The sequence below is a fragment of the Gouania willdenowi genome, chromosome 5 (assembly GCF_900634775.1).
Source record: "Gouania willdenowi chromosome 5, fGouWil2.1, whole genome shotgun sequence".
Lineage (NCBI taxonomy): Eukaryota > Metazoa > Chordata > Actinopteri > Blenniiformes > Gobiesocidae > Gouania > Gouania willdenowi.
In genome coordinates, this window is record NC_041048.1 from 27,887,360 (window position 1) to 27,904,259 (window position 16,900).

Here is a 16,900-nt window from a genome sequence, read left to right on the forward strand (position 1 = left end):
AGAAGACTCATCGGCTGACAACATGGGAACGACTGGACCGGAAACGACTATGAGTAACATAAGCACAGTGCAAGAGAACACCACAGCAATTGTCAAAGCTACAGACGCAACAGCAGGCCACACACTACAGATATGTGCCTGTGGATGGAGGAAGATTACATCTCACCGTGGGTTGAGGATTCACCAGGGAAAGAAAAGGTGCTTGAGTAAAGAGAGACAAGGGCCTCGCATTGACTACTTTCTGCGAAAGGGATCAAATCAGTCGAGTGAAGCACAGCAACTGGACACAAACCATAGCTTGCAGTGCATCAGCACTAATGTCATGGAAGATGAAAACTCAAGCACAGAATCAGTGGTGGAAAAACATCAGTTGTGGAACCCACCCAACCTTCCAGACCTGCAGTTGAAAGGAGGCTCCCAGGGTGCAGACTGCATGTGAAGTGGCCCAGTGCTGCTGACAAGAAGCTGTGGGAAACCGTGAATACTGACCTGACACAGACCCTTGAGCAACTTCGATGCACAGTGGAAAAAAAATTGGAGAAAATGGGAGACATCATCTACCATTATGGGGCAGAACGGTTTGGGGTTAAAGAGGTTAAAGATGCTAAAAAGGTTACAACCCCACCAGTTACCAGAAGGCAGCAGGAGATTAAGCGTCTCATCCGAGAAAGGTGACAGCTCAGGAAACATTGGAAGAAAGCCTCTAAAGTGGAAAAGGAGGGCATAAATACTCTCCAAGCTGATATTAACTCTCGTCTGGCATCCCTCCGCAAAGCAGAGAATTTAAGGAAACGAAGGAGAAAGAAAGAACATACATGAACACAGTTCTACAAGGATCCCTTCAAATTCCTTAAAACTCTGTTCACCAAGGAAAAAAGCGGTGCCCTACAAACAACAAGAGACGAACTGGAGGAGCACTTGAGAACAACGCACTCTGATCCAAGGCGCTATGAACATCTGGCCATCCCTTCAGACATCCCACCAATCGCCCCCCCCCAGAACATCAATTTGAAATTGGCCCTCCAACCTGGAAGGAGGTGGAAAGCATAGTCCATCGGGCAAGATCAGCATCAGCCCCTGGGCCCAATGGAATACCATACAAAATATACAAGAACGCTCCAGATGTCTTGAGATTTTTCTGGAAGCTCATGAGGACAGTATGGCAGAAGAAAATGATACCCAAAGTGTGGCGTAGAGCAGGTGGAGTCTTGACCCCGAAGGAGAAAGATTCAAAGAATATCAGCCAGTTCCGCCCAATCGCCATATTTAATGTGGAGGGTAAAGTGTTCGTCAGCGTCATTGCACAGAGGATGGCCGTGTACCTACAAAGAAATTAGTACATTGATACAACTGTACAGAAGGCAGGGGTATCAGGCTTCTCTGGCTGCCTGGAACACTCTAGCATGATCTGGTATCAGATCCAAGTGGAAAAGATGGAGAAAAAGGATCTCCATGCCATCTTCCTGGATCTTGCTAACGCCTTTGGCTCTGTGCCCCTTGAACTCCTTTGGACTGCTTTCAGATTTTTCCATATCCCTAGCACCATCTTAACTATAGTTAAAGCCTACTTTCAAGACTTACAGTTCTGCTTTTCAACCCCTGAGTTCACCACCTCATGGCAGTGCCTGGAAGTAGGCATCATGGCCGAATGCACTGTCTCTCCTCTGGCATTCACCATGGCGATGGAGATCATCATTCAAGCCTCAAAATGGGTTGTAGGTGGACAGCGGGTCGGTTCTTGTCTGCGCCTTCCTCCCCTCAGAGTCTACATGGATGATATCACCACCCTGACCACCACCATCCCATGCACCAAGAGGCTGCTCAGGAAACTGGAGGAGAACATCAGTTGGGCCCGTATGAAAATCAAGCCATCTAAGTCATGCAGCATCTCAGTGGTGAAAGGAATGCTTGCTGACTTGAAGTTCTTCATTGGTGATGATCCAATCCCCACAGTATCTGAACAGCCAATCAAAAGCTTCGGAAGGTGCTATGATGCAAGCCTGAAGGACAGGTACCAGGTGCAACAGCTGCACAAGGACATCAGCACTGGCCTACAGTCCAACGATAATACTCAGCTACCAGGGAAGTTAAAGATTTGGTGCCTTCAATTTGGTCTCCTACCCCGGGTGCTGTGGCCCCTTGCAGTGTATGAAGCCCCCATCTCAACAGTAGAGAAGCTGGAAAGAGGAGTCACAGCGTACATCAAAAAGTGGCTTGGACTTCCGCGATACCTCACTACCTCACTATAGGCCTGTATGGAGATGGTGTGCTCAAGTTGCCCCTCACCAGTCTCACAAAGGAGTTCAAGTGTGCTAAAACACGACTACAGATGACACTGAATGAATCCAAAGACAAAGTGGTGAGAGACAACGCACCAACCTTAGCTACTGGGCGCAAATGGACTCCAGCAACAGCAGTGGAGGAGGCAACATCAGCTCTCAAACATGCTGACATTATGGGGAATGATCAGCGTGGAAGAGGAGGCCTTGGCATAAATACCAGCCAACCAACATGGAGCAAGGCAACTGCGCCTACACGGAGGAAGATGGTGGTGGAAGAAGTTTGTCGTCAGGAGGAGGCTGCAAGGTCGGCCAAGGCGGTCTCCCTTTGGCAAACAGGGTCAGTGGACACGGTGGGACAATGTGGAGAGGAGGAGGCTCAGCTGGAGAGAGGTGTGGGCCATGGAAGCACAGAGTCTGCATTTTACCATCAGGGCTACTTATGATGTCCTTCCAACACCTGCCAATCTCCATCAGTGGTTTGGGGAGAACCCAGCTTGTACCCAATGCTCCAGGCCAGCCTCTCTCCGGCACATTCTAACAGGATGTAAAGCCAGTCTCACCCAAGGACGGTACACTTGGCGCCACAACCAAGTCCTAAAGAGCCTTGCGGCCGCCTTGGAGGGCAAGGATCTGCCATCAATTCCCTACCACTGCCAATATCCAACCCCACATGGACAACTGCCTTTGTCGGTGAAGGGGTGAAGCAACCAGGAACAGCTCTGCACCATCAGAGAGAGGCCAGCTGTGCTTAGCACGTGACTGGGCAATGCTGGTAGATATTGGCCAACAACTGGCGTTTCCTGCAGAGATCGCCACCACCACCTTAAGACCTGATCAGGTTTACATCATCGAGCTCACCGTACCCTGGGAGGATTCCGTAGATGAGGCATATGAGCGAAAACACCTGCGCTATGCCAAACTAGCTGCAGAAGCACAACATCGTGGCTGGAATACAGAAGTCCGCCCAGTGGAGGTTGGATGCAGAGGGTTTGTAGCAACATCTACCACCAAATCAAATTTTGTACGTGCTCGCACAAAAAGGATATTAACATCTTGTCCTGTGTTTTAGAATCTGTAATTCCTGTGAAAAGGATTCAGTGCAGTAGATAAATTCTGAATTTCTTCAGTCATAGTTGTCTTGATGGATTGTGGATTAATTTTCCTGCAATATATTGATTATCGCAATAATATTATCACGGGCAAAAAAAAAAAGCCCGATGTATCGCATCGCTGGGTACCTGACGATATCCGGCCCTATAATTCAGTATGCTTTATGTACATCTGCTATATGTTGCCACCTCTAAAAAATTCCTGCCCCCTTCTTTCCACCCCATTGATTTTTTTCTAGATCCTTACTATGACATATATTTGGCATAGGTAAATTAAGGGAGAACAAACTGGTTATAGATGGTATAGCAGATACTCCAGGGGAAACCTGGACATTCTGCATCACCATCTATAATATTTGTGGAGAAATTACAGGTGCAGAGGGAAGTAGTGGGGGAGAAAGCCCATCACACAGGAAAACCAGTCGTGGGTGAAAGACACATTGTGGGAATGTTTGCCAGATATAAAGACAGAGCTGCTGTAAAGAGGGCTATGAACCTCTAATGAAGACTACATAGAAGGAGTGAGGCTAAAAAAATAAAAGATAACAGATTCCTACGATGACAGAAGCATATGAAAGAGGGCACAAAACATTTTAAAGCATGATAAACTCCTTATCCATTATCCAACAAGCACACCAACACAGCTGAATGCTGTGTTAATTTAATAAAATTATCTTTTCTTCATAAGATTTTTTTATGTCATTAAAACAATCAAAAAATGATTGAGATTGCCCCACTCAAACATTTGTAGTTTGAGAAACAAGGTTGACGAGGTAAATATTATTTTACTGGAAAATGATATATGTATAATAGCTATTACTAAAACATGCTTGGACACCACAATAACAGATTCAGTAGTTCTGATACATGTTAATATATTTAGATCAGAGAGGGACAGATTTGGGGGTGGAACTGTTTTCTTTCTGAAAAATAACATTCCAGACAGAATTAGGAGTGATCTGTGCATGAATGGTGCTGAGGCCCTATGGCTTTAAACCATAGACTGTAATAAGAACTCACAAGCCACCCTGTTCAAATCTTGAATATTTAAACAATATTTGCAATATGCTGAGGAATGTAACAGTTAAAGATAAAGACATTTTGCCAGAGATATGAATACTAACTGCTTCTCTTACAATTGTAATTTTACCCCTCACAAAAGCTGTAATTTGAAATTCCTTGCTTAAATTCTTAAAATGAGACGAAATGTATGTAGAAATGTTTTTCTACTTGCAAATTTGCACTCAGTATATTTTGAATTCTGAAGAATAGGGTTCTTTTCACTTGTTAAAGGAAATATAATTGAACTAATCGGTAGTCAGTGTGTTAAGGAGATTTATATGATAGTTATTATGGATGACTGTTATGGAGGACCAAACCTGCCAAAAATTCAAATTAAATGAATAAATAAAAATAAAAGAAAGGAAAATAAAAATGAAATACAAATAAATAAATATAAGTGAAAAAATTACAAAAGTGAAAATATAAATGCAAATATAAATGCATCATTAAATAAAAAAATAAAAAAATTGTCCAACGTTTAAATATAGATTGATAAATAAAAGTTGAAATAAAAAAGACAATACAAATATAATTTATTTTGATTTATTTTTTAATTTTTGTCCATTTAATCATGTATTTTATGCATGTAAATTATTATTTTATTCATTTATTTTTACTTTTACTTTTACTTTGAAGACCCTTTTTTTCCCTACAGGCTTTCTACTAATATTTTCCACTAGGTGGCGCAAAGGTTCGTTGGACGACGACAACAATAACGTAGATGAAGAGCGCGGTTCTAGGAAACGGAAGTGCCATTAGAGAGAGAGTGGAACTTAACTGACTGCATGATAAACATTTTTTCAAAGTAAACAGAGCATGGACTGCTAATTTATAAGGAGAAACAGTCACCCAACTATATTGGAGACCGGACCGCCAACATGACAAATGGTAGGTTTGCGTAATTATCTGCAACATTCAGAGATAGATCTTGTAAGTTGAGCTACTTGTAGCAGTGAGGGCTAGTGGAGGCTAGGCTAGGCTAGCTGTAGACGTGGCCCTGAACCGCACTTTGTGTCAGTCATTTACATTTGGCAGAGGTGTTTTACGGCTGCCTTACCGATATAAATGTGATGTTAAGTGTCGTCTATGAAGTGAAGAATGTCTCACGCGTTTCAACAAGCTTCATAGATGTGTGTGTGTGTGTGTGTGTGTCTCTGTGTGTGTCTCTCTGTCTCTGTGTGTGTGTGTGTGTGTGTGTGTGTGTGTGTGTGTGTGTGTGTGTGTGTGTGTGTGTGTGTGTGTGTGTAAGCAGGTCATAGAGTTTTGTCACTCATTGAACAACGTTTTTTAACCACTGATTTGTTGTGTTACAGTAAAATACTCTGTGTGTCACATCCAGTCAGCTCTATCAATCCCCATTGAGGAATAACAGGTTGATTGACACAGTAGATGGCAAGATTAAAACAAATTATACGACATTCGCACAAAAAAATATATGCCCAAGGCCCATGGTCTACAGCAGGGGTCTCCAACCTTTTTGAAACCAAGAGCTACTTCTTGGGTAGTGATTAATGCGAAGGGCTACCAGTTTGATACACACTTAAATAATAATTAGGGAGATTTTCAAAAGAGCGGGGGGGGGGGGTAGTTTGCTTTTTGAAGAGAAAATGAAATAATTCAATTTCACAGTGTTCTTTTATTTGAAAAACACATATAAAGTAAAGAACAAATTCCACAGTACCCGTGCAAATGGTAAATGGTGGTAGTAGTAGAATTAATAAAATAAATACCATAAAATTAAACAAAAAAGGCATACATTGCATAAATTATCCATCAATCTATGCAATGTATGCTTGAAATAAAAATAATCAACAAAAGGAAAATTAAACATAGCCTATACAACAACGGCTACAACCATAACAGAAACACTTCCCTACACATGGTTGGATTTGATTTTCTCCCGATTTCCTCACTGACATTGTCCGGGCGGACCATCCTTCACTGAGCTTCGTTTCCGGCCGGACAATAATAACGATTACACCTCTTCTTATGCGGTGTAATCGTTATTATTATTACAACAATATTATTATTACAATAATATAATTACACCGCATAAGAAGAGGAAGAAGAGTCTTCTTCCTCTTCTTATGCGGTGTAATCGTTATTATTGTCCGTCTGGAAACGACGCTCAGTGAAGGATGGTCCGCCCGGACAATGTCGGGCAGAAATCAGGAGAAAATCGGGAGGGTTGGCAAGTATGTATTAAACACAAAAAACACTTTACATTTTAAGTGTTTATATATATGTATTGTCATTTCTAAGTTACATGTAAGTGTGATTTAAACAAGAATAGCTAAATAAATAAATCTATATATATAAAAGCTCACTGGTAAGTGCTGCTATTTGAGCTATTTTTAGAACAGGCCAGCAGGTGACTCATCTGGTCCTTACGGGCGACCTGGTGCCCGCGGGCACCGCGTTGGTGACCCCTGGTCTACAGTAAGTGTTACCCATTCCTTAGCAGCACAGCACACAAGTAAGAGGGTGATTACTGATGTTATTGTTCTGTGTTTTTTTTAAATTTATTTAATTTATTGAATTTCACCACCCTTTTCACTCTGATGCATTTGGTTCTTGATCTCTTTGGTCTTGGTGTGGGTAAAGTTGCAACACATAATATCTAACCTAGTTCTTGTTCAAAATTAAAGGAATAAAAAATAACCTTTTATAAAATGGCACACAGAATAAAATATTTACATTTTAGTCTCTATTATACTGGATTTTGGTCTCTAAACAAATCAAAATTGGACACATAATCTAGGAACTTTGATCCATGTAATATATTGTAAATTATGGACTTTAAGTGTTGGCTATTTGGGATGGAGCAGTAGTTGAGGTAGTAAAGCTGACCATCTAATAAGAGGCCCCATTGGTGTGTGGGTGAATGTGACTAACAGTATAAAGCACTATGCATGTAATATAGAGTGCTCTGTAATTAAGCACATTTACACTTCCAACAGTAATTGAATTTCTCCCTTCGTCCTCAGTTTACTCTTTCGATGGCATCCTGGTGTTTGGGCTGCTGTTTGTATGCACGTGTGCGTACCTTAAAAAGGTGCCACGTCTCAACAGCTGGCTGCTGTCAGAAAAGAAAGGGGTGTGGGGTGTGTTCTACAAAGGTAAGTTTAGATGCGTCCCACTGTGGTAGAACTCATTAATGGAGATTTTTCTTAATAGTGTGAACTGTCAATGCTCTCCCCATTCAATTCTTTTGCAGTTATCATGTCCATTATATTGTTCACTGCAACTAATGACATTACTTGGTGAGGCCCTTAAGTACAATATGTTGTAACTCTAGTTAACAGTAAATTATAATCTCAGTGAGTCCAAAAGCATCCTTGAAGGCCACAGCCACATTGTGATGAGCATCGAAGTGATTATTTCTACTTCTTTTTAGTGTGATTTTATGTAAAGTAAAGTAATGTTCTTGTTTTGGTACATTATGCTACATCAGATTCAGGAATCATTTTTGTGACACTTGTTTCAGATCCTGATAATTTAGTACCTCGGATTCTTTTGTTGTCCTTGGTAAGGGTCGACCACTATGTATTCGTCTTTAACGTTGTTTTGTGAGTTTAAGTTAATGTCTAATTTCTGCCAGAACCTCCTCAAGGACCTCTATCACATTACCGAGATTATGTTTTTATTAGAAAATGTTTGACAATCTAAAGTGAAGTTACTGTTGCCAAAATGACTTGTAACACTTTTAACACAAATGGTTTGATTTAACCTTTTAACCTGGTTAACCTTAGACCAATTAAAAACTTAAACCAATTAAGACTAACGGTTAATTTATTGAAATTAGGTAGTTATATCAATCAACTCATGGGGGCATTTAGGGCCATTTAAAATCTGCATCATCGGAATCGCAGACGGAATCACGGAATCGACCAATGAAAACGGTTAAAAGCGAAAATGGACAAAATTGGCATGAAACGCCGTCACCATGGGGCAAATAACGTTTTTTTTAATAGGGAAATATTCCCGGGGACCACTTATTAGGTGCACCACCCTCCCTCCTCCTGTCCTGGCTGCATTAAACTCATCTTAAACCACCACAAACACTGTCTAAAACAATGCAAATCATCATTAACTCCTAAATACAGTCTCCAGTGCCCGTTTAACTTTGCTGTGTCTGTAAAGCTCCGTACGTTTTTTGTGTAGCGCTCCGTGAGAACGTGATCAACTTTAATCATCTTCACCTGCTCATTGTTCGAACTGTTGTGCCTCGCTAACTAAGAATAACTCAGTCCGTGTTGTCCTTTAGTTCTTTTTATTCCAGCCTTTTGTTCGTGCCTTGTAGGTACATATTCACAGTCAGCTAGCTACCTCAAGTACAACCATTTCAGTGGGAACTTCCGGTTTAAAAAAATAGGCCAGTTGAAGCAACGTTATTAGCGAATGTTACATTCTAACAACATCTCATCAGAGCTACAGAGATAGGATAGTTTAAATTAAGTTAATTTAAACTAAGTTGATCAAAACTTAATCAATAAATCTGCTCAGATTCAGTAAACCATTGATCCCTGAGAGGAAATTGGGTGACATTAATGCAGTTCTCATACATCTTTATATGACATGTAAATAATTAAAAAGGAGCAGTCAGAATAATCCATGTCACTACAACTTATATCTACCTTTTAATTGTATCTTACTTTATTTTTTACATACGTGTTTGTTTAATTGTGAGTTTTTTTTTTATTAGTATTTATTTTGTTTCCTCACAGGAGTTAAAACCTAATGATTTCTTTAAAAAATGATACATTTTTCTAAAAAACGGAGTTTAGAAAATTAAAGTGGAAAAAACAGAATTTGGGAAAAAATAAAACAGAATTTGGAAAAAATCAAATGGATTTTTTAGGGCCCAGGGCAATATCAACATCTACCAAAACAACATGCAGCAGGTGACCACTTTGCAGCAATGAAGCAAGCAAAACAAAGCTGTGTGCATGTGTCCAACAAAAAAAAAACTCATACCGCTCACTTCCACGTTAAGTTAGTAGAGGGCAAAGGGGCGCCTCTATTAGGGATGTCCCGATACAACTTTTTCACTTCCGTTACGATACCGATATTGCAGCCTTGCTGAGTCTGTGTTACATTAAACGTATCCATAGACTGCCACTCTATGCATGCGCATTGCCCCTCATTGGCCAGTTTAGGTCACATGATAGGTGCACCACGTGACTTAAAGTTCCGTCAGTTGTATTTTAGCTCATATTTATTTTTAGCTACCCTGCTAAAGCTTGTATTTTAGCCCTAACCATCATACCATACCACACGACACATGAATTTACTACAGGGTGTCCAGATAGACACAGAATGGAGAGGGTGCATCCATCCCCCCCATATTTACAACACTGCACTGACACCACATTATTCTGATACCAATTCACAAAACCTTTTTGATGAGGAACACGAGAAACCACATTCCCCTACCTAACCCAGGAAATACCCTAAAATGTTTATTTTTTTCATATATGAATTTTTAAAGGTGAAATTTTTCAATATGTTAAAATGAAAAAATATGTATGTCAAAAGTGTGATACAAACTTACATCAGCGGAAGGAAGAATCCTTGAGTCAGGCGCAGAAAAGGCTTGATCAAGTGGTGTTACTCAAACAAAGAACAATAGTTAGCAACAGTAGGTATGAGAAACACTGATCCATTTATTATTAACCTATTGGTTACATCAATTTTAACCTTCAACGTAATATCTATAGTATTATACAATTGAATAAAAACTTTGGAGTGTGAACCACAGTCACCTATGGATAGCAGTGCTAGAGCGGAAAATTTTATCGGCGCGCTTGTATCTGGGATTTTAGATGCAGTCTGATAAAATCCGATATTAATTTTCTGGCTGATATCAAACCGATATCCGATATCAAAATAGGATTGGGACACCCTAGCCTCTATTATTATGTCAACTCACTGCTGAGAGTCATACAGGTTGTTGAGTGTGCGACATACACGGAACAACAAGCACATACACACACACACTCACCCACGAATCCTCAATTGAACATATAGATTCGGTTGGGGTGTTACGATTTGTTTCAGCAAAGATTTGATTTAATCACGATTCGCTGTTGCCCATTCAATTGAAGGATGATATTGGTTCATTTAGAACGATTCGATACGAAATGATTCAGTGTCTTGAAATCGATTAAGTAACTTTTTAAATAAAATAACATTTAATGGCAAATGTATTCACATTTTTATTTGAATAAAGTCCAACCAACACTTCAGTTTAAATGAACAGGATGTTAACTTTTCAGCTCTCATTTTCAATACTCAATATGTTTTGAATAAAAATACATATTAGGTTTACCTGACTCTTCCGTTTGTTTTTTCAACATAAAATAAATTCAAGTCAAATGAGCAGTGGTTGAGCCTGCCACTTTTTGTTTTAACATGATGGTTATCATGAGACTTTCTGCAGAGCTAATGCTAATGCTTCTACCGCTTAATGTCATCCAGAAGGCCAACTTGTCGAGCACAGATTGATGTAGTTGGAATGTAGGAATATAAATTGATTCATCGATCTAATGGATGAAGCTTTACGCCCTTAATAATGGTTATTAATTGGTTAATGTGCATTGGTGTTGGTTTTTTAAAAATAAGTAAAATTGAGCATCCCTATTTAGAACCAATACTTTTTAAAGCTTTTTTCATACATTATGTTTATTGCTTTGGTTGTGACTGTAGCTCATAAAATAAATGCAATGTAAGACAAATGTAGGGCCCTATAAAATCCGCGTTAACAGAATCATGGATGGAATCACCGAATCGACCAATAAAAACCTTTAAACTCGGAAATGGACAAAATCGGCATGAAACACTGTTACCGTGGGGGCAAAGAACGTTTTTTTATGGGGAAATGTTTCCGGGGACCGCGTATTAGGTGCACCACCCTCCCTCCTCCTGTCCTGGCTGCATTAAACTCATCTTAAACAACCACAAACACCCTCTAAAACAACAGAAATGATCACTGACTCCTAACTACAGAACCTCTAATGCCCGTTAACTTCGTGCTGTAATTTAGTTCTTTTTATTCCAGTTTTTTGTCCGTGTCTCGTAGGTTCACAGTCAGCTAGCTACCTCAAGTACAACCATAGGAGCAACGTTATTAGAATGTTACATTCTAACATCTCATCAGAGCTACAGTAAAATGCATGTTGAAATAACGAATTAATAAAAAAATTAACTAATGAAACACAATAATGAAAACAATCAAAGTTTATACTTAATTAATTAAATTTTTTTTTTTTTTTAATCAAGCGATGACAAATGTAATATTTTTTTCAATTAAGAGAGTGCATGGCTTATTAGCCAGAACATTGTTTTGTTTTGTTTGTTTCTTTTGTTTTTTAACTTCAGTGTATTGCATGGTGTTACTTTCGTCCTGACTATGGGGGACAAAAGTAACAAAGTGCAACATTTAGTCAACATCAAATTCCACATTACACAGAAGATAGGATCATTTAAATTAGGTTAATTTAAACTAAGTTGATCAGAACTTAATCAATAAACCTGCTCAGATTCAGTAAATCATTGATCCCTGAGAGGAAATCAGGTGACATTAATACTGTTCTCATACATCTTGATGACAAAATTAATAATTAAAAAGGTGAAATCAGAATAATACATGACACTACAACTTATATCTACCTTTTAATTGTGTGTACTTTATTTTTTACATACATTTTTATTTAATTTTTTTAATTTATTATTATTTATTTTGTTTCCTCACAGGAGTTAACAACTAATATTTTCTTTAAAAAATGATAAATATTTCTAAAAAAAAAAAAAAACAATTTAAAAAATTAAAAGTGGAAAAAAAGGAATTTGGAAAAAAATGAAATGGAATTTAGAAAAAAATAAAAGGGATTTTATAGGGCCCTACAAATGCAGGGTCAGATGCAAACATTTGTCACACCTGGAATGTTAATAATTGTTTGACGGTGCAGAGGTAAAATGTGAACTTTCACATCAGGCTTTGTTTAAGTGATGGATTTGTTTATCCTCTTATTTTCTTCCTTCTATAGTTGAACTGTAACTGTACTTGTTCTGTGTCTTTATGTCTATCTTAGCGGCAGTAATTGGGACAAGACTTCACTTTGCTGTGGCACTTTCCTGCTTGATCATGGCGTTCTACATCGTTTTTTTTAAATGATAGTCAGATGAGTGTTGAAAGGACTGGATGAACGCCGGCAGGGGAAGGACTCGTCTCTGTGATCACATGCTAATCCTTGATGTGAGACAACATTGGGATTATGTTGCAGATGAAGCCCTTGCTGTGTGTGTGGACCTCCATGAAAGCCAAGCTTGTGCTGCCCCCTTCCTGGCAACTGAGTACATGACTCCCTTCATAATGATGTACGACATGCACTATAGACATGAAGATTGATGGGAATCCACTGCACAACTACTGCAGAGGAAGTCGTCTACTTTTATCTGTTGGTTGTTTCTTGTTCTTTATTCACAACACAGAAATATTTATGGTGAAAGATGCAGTGGGTCTGTGGACAGCGTGTGCTAGATATCTTTTATCTGGATATAACTTAGCCATGCTGTATACTATACCTTGGGAAAATATTTCTTGAGTGGCTAAAAAGTAACTTGGGGTCAGATTGAAACGGATCAACTCTTCTTGCTTTCAGCAACACTGTCTTTGTATCTTATTTTGTTTGTCATTGGTGGAGGAAAAGAGAAAAGTAATATATAAAAATGTCATACCCAATTTCCCCCATTTTTCTGTGCTACATCTTTACCAGTGGCACATTTGATCCTTTTTTAGGTTTTAAATACACATTTTGCACATGTCTGTTGTTAACATGTTCTTCAGCATTAAATACCCTATATGCTGAACGCCAACATTTTACTGGTACCAATTGATTGCAAGTCCTCTATGGGTCAGAATGAAATTTGGTTTGTTTAGCAAACTTGCCTGAGGATTTAAAAGCAATGCCAAAAGGGGAAGGTTCTGTCTCCTTTTTAGTGTTAAATCCAAATTGTTTGTGAAGAAGATACTTATTTGAGTAAAAGTTCAGCTCATACTAATTTATCTGTTTCTTGGTTTTGATTTGTATGATGCCCTGTATAATGATTTATTGGATTTACCCTCTACCAAACAGTAAGGTGGAAAAACAAAAATAAGATGGCAACTGCTAAAGTATTTAGGTTTCTCTGCTGAACAATTTGAGGCATGTTGCTGAGACTTCTTTGCTGAGTGTATGTTTATTCAGACATGTTTAATGCTCTATAAATCAAAAACACTTCTTATGATGCACACAAATAAAGACAATATGTGTGTTTCTGTGAGTTTGATATAAAATAATTTAAAGAAGAATTTCCAACTGGATTCCTTATTTCACATCCATATTTCAGCTATAGCGACCCTGAAAAGTCAGGAATAAAATATTAATATGAAAAGTAATATTAAATTTGCAATTATTGGTTACTAATTTACTTTATTATATTTGTTATAAATATAAAGACATAAACAATAACACTTCCTAAAATTTCACCAGTGCTTTTGTTGCAGTTAAGGCTTAGATTGGGTGGTGGTTAAAATGTAATACAAACATTTAAAACAAAGGGGCTATAAATAACTAAATAATTTTAATCTTGGTTTTGATTTATTACATTTTACAATCTATTTTATGTCAACTTTTTTTATTTGCTCCAGATTGCACGCACACGTTGTTAGGGTAGCCTCTAGTGATGAACTAAGTTTCCATCTTATTTATTTACCACAGCATATTGGTGGTTCTTAACTTTTAATATGAATTTTGTCAGTCCTGACTTCCATGAAAAAAAGTGTGTACTCTCTCTGTGATCCAGCCTGACACCTCTTGCCTGTGGTAAACACTGGGGACTGGCCCCATAATGCAGACAACCAACAGTTACCACAACCTGATCCTTCTTCCCACATACAGCTCTGATAAAAGTTGCTGAAGTCCCCACAACCACTATGTTGGTAAAGAAGGAGGAACTCTTAACCTTTTCAATGTACCGGATGGAATATTTAGACTCAAATGTCATGATTATATCTCAGTGAGATGATCTCACAATGCTTTGGGTAGTGATAAAATGTCTATGAAGCAGGCCAAAAAAGGCCTGAGGGTGAGTTCAGAGAGAGTTCTGGTTTACCATTGAGACCACAAGTGTAAAATTACTATTACTTGTAAATTTTCTATCCATTATACCTGATGCAGGGTTTCAGTGAGAACATTTTTTGGCCAAAAATTTTTCGGTGGCTGGTTATTCTTTTTTCAATGTTCATTTAAAAATTTGGAGTGGCTATAGATATTTGGTAAATATTAGAAGTTTTATCCTAAAAACTAAATGAAAATAGTGTTTTTTTTTTCTCACCGCGTTTTAATTCCATGTGAACAATCTGAGTTGATGCAAAAATCACATTTTTAAACATCACTTTTTCACTGATGCTAATAAATCATTGTTTTTAGAGAGAAAAAATTGCCAACATCTCCATGCAGTCTCGATGTAATTTGTGTATTTACAGAATTTTTTCCAGCCGTTATGACTACCGTAATTGATAAGGCCAGGTGACTGGCTTAGTCAATCCTATATCATATTAAATTAACCTATTTACTCAAAATTCTACACAAAATACCCCATATGATACTGTAAAAAAGTTTTTATTATAGACTTGCAAATTTATGAAAACCAGAAAATAAGCAATCACATTTGCCATGAAGCTCAAGATTGAGTCAGGAGCATCCTGTTTCCACTGATCATCCTTGAGAGGATTACAGCGTAATTAGAGTCCACCTGTGGCAAATTCAATTGACATAGTGCAAACACCATACATGAAGTCAAAGGAATTGTCTGGAGACCTCCGAGATAGCATTGTTTTGAGACACAAATCTGGGGATGGATACAGAAAAATTTCGGCTGCTTTGAAGGTCCCAATGAGCACATGGCCTCCATAATTCAAAAATGGAAGAATTTTGGAACCACCAGGACTTTTCCTAGAGCTGGCCAACTGTCTAAACTGAGCAATAGGGGGTGAAGGGCCTTATACAGGGAGGTGACCAAGAACCTGATGATCACTCTGTCAGAGCTCCAGCTTTCCACTGTGGAGAGAGGAGAACCTGGTTTCCAGAAGGACAATCATCTCTGCAACAATCCACTAAGCAGGCATGTATGGTAGAATAGCCAGAAAAGGCCAGTTCTAAGTAAAAGGCACAATGGCAGCCCATCTGGAGTTTGCCAAAAGGCACCTAAGCACTCTAAGACCATGAGAAACAAAATGATCTGGTCTGATGAGACAAAGATTTAAGTCTTTGGTGTGAATGCCAGGCTTCATGCTTGGAGGAAACCAGGTACTGCTCATCACCAGACCAATACCTCACCTGGAATCATCCTAATCTTGTATTATTAACACAGGTGATTAGTCTGGAAGCACTCACAAGGCGTTTGAGTTCTGGGGGGTTAAGCAGGGCGGGACAAACGCATGCAAAGTAACCAATCAAATGAAGAGCGGAGCTTTTTTCCTAAATGGAACCGCAGAGGGAAATGGTGTGTAGTACGGTACAGGCTTACGGTTTTAAAGCCTCTCCTTGTTGTGGTTTTAACAATGTATCCAGGTCTTTCAGAACAGAGCAGAGTGTAACTCCGAACATCTTCTCTGGACAGGCGCCATGTTTTGACACTGCCTGGCGCAGGAGATATGTTGTTCTTTCTGCACGACTCTGACCTTCAAACCAAGGAAGTGAGCAGAAACAGGGTATTACCATATCCACTTTCTTACAAAAAGTAAGGAAGTGGGTGTGGCTTATCGCCAGGCTTGCCAATATCATCCTTACACTGAAGCATGGTGGTGGCAGCATAATGTTATGTGGATGTTTTTCAGCAGTAGACAGGACTAGTCTGGATAGCTGGAAAGATGAATGCACCAAAGTGCAGAGGCATCCTGGATGAAAACCTGGTCCAGAGCACTCTAGACCTCAGACTGGGGCGACAGTTCATCTTTCAGCAAAACAATGACCCACAGCCAAGATCTCAAAGGAGTGGCTCCAGAACCACTGTGTGAAGGTCCTGGAGCGGCCCAGTCAGAGTTCAGACTTGACGTTTCCCATCCAACCTGATGGAGCTTGAGAAGTTCCGCTAAGTAGTCAGGAGTGCCTAAAGATCGGTGTGCTAAGCTTCTGGCATCCTATTCAAAAAGACTTGTTCTGCCAGGCTGTGAATACTTTTGTAAATGTGATTTCTTAGTTTTCTGTTTTTATTTGCAAACATCCAAATAAAAACTTTCACACTGTCATTATGGGGTATTTTGAGTAGAATTTTGAGGAAAGAGGTTAATTTAATACGAAATGGAATATTGCTACATATTGTGGAAAGAGTGAAGCACTGTGAATACTTTCCCGATGCTCTGTTTATGACTGTCTCCTGGCAGAGGACTGAGCTCGGGGTAGC

General features: G+C 39.0%; 1 protein-coding gene across 1 annotated transcript; it reads left to right on the top strand.

Moving 5' to 3' along the window:
- Positions 1 to 5,166: 5,166 nt before the first annotated feature.
- Positions 5,167 to 13,770, top strand: tmem167b (transmembrane protein 167B). The gene is made up of 3 exons (XM_028448094.1): positions 5,167 to 5,341; positions 7,441 to 7,572; positions 12,547 to 13,770. The coding sequence occupies exons 1-3, from the start codon at positions 5,332 to 5,334 to the stop codon at positions 12,627 to 12,629; spliced, it is 225 nt and encodes a 74-aa protein (XP_028303895.1). The 5' UTR covers positions 5,167 to 5,331; the 3' UTR covers positions 12,630 to 13,770.
- The last annotated feature ends 3,130 nt before the right edge of the window (positions 13,771 to 16,900 follow it).

Coding starts and splice junctions, on each gene's coding strand:
- tmem167b (XM_028448094.1), top strand. Junction 7,573..12,546: donor GTGGGGTGTGTTCTACAAAG/GTAAGTTTAGAT, acceptor TGTCTATCTTAG/CGGCAGTAATTGGGACAAGA.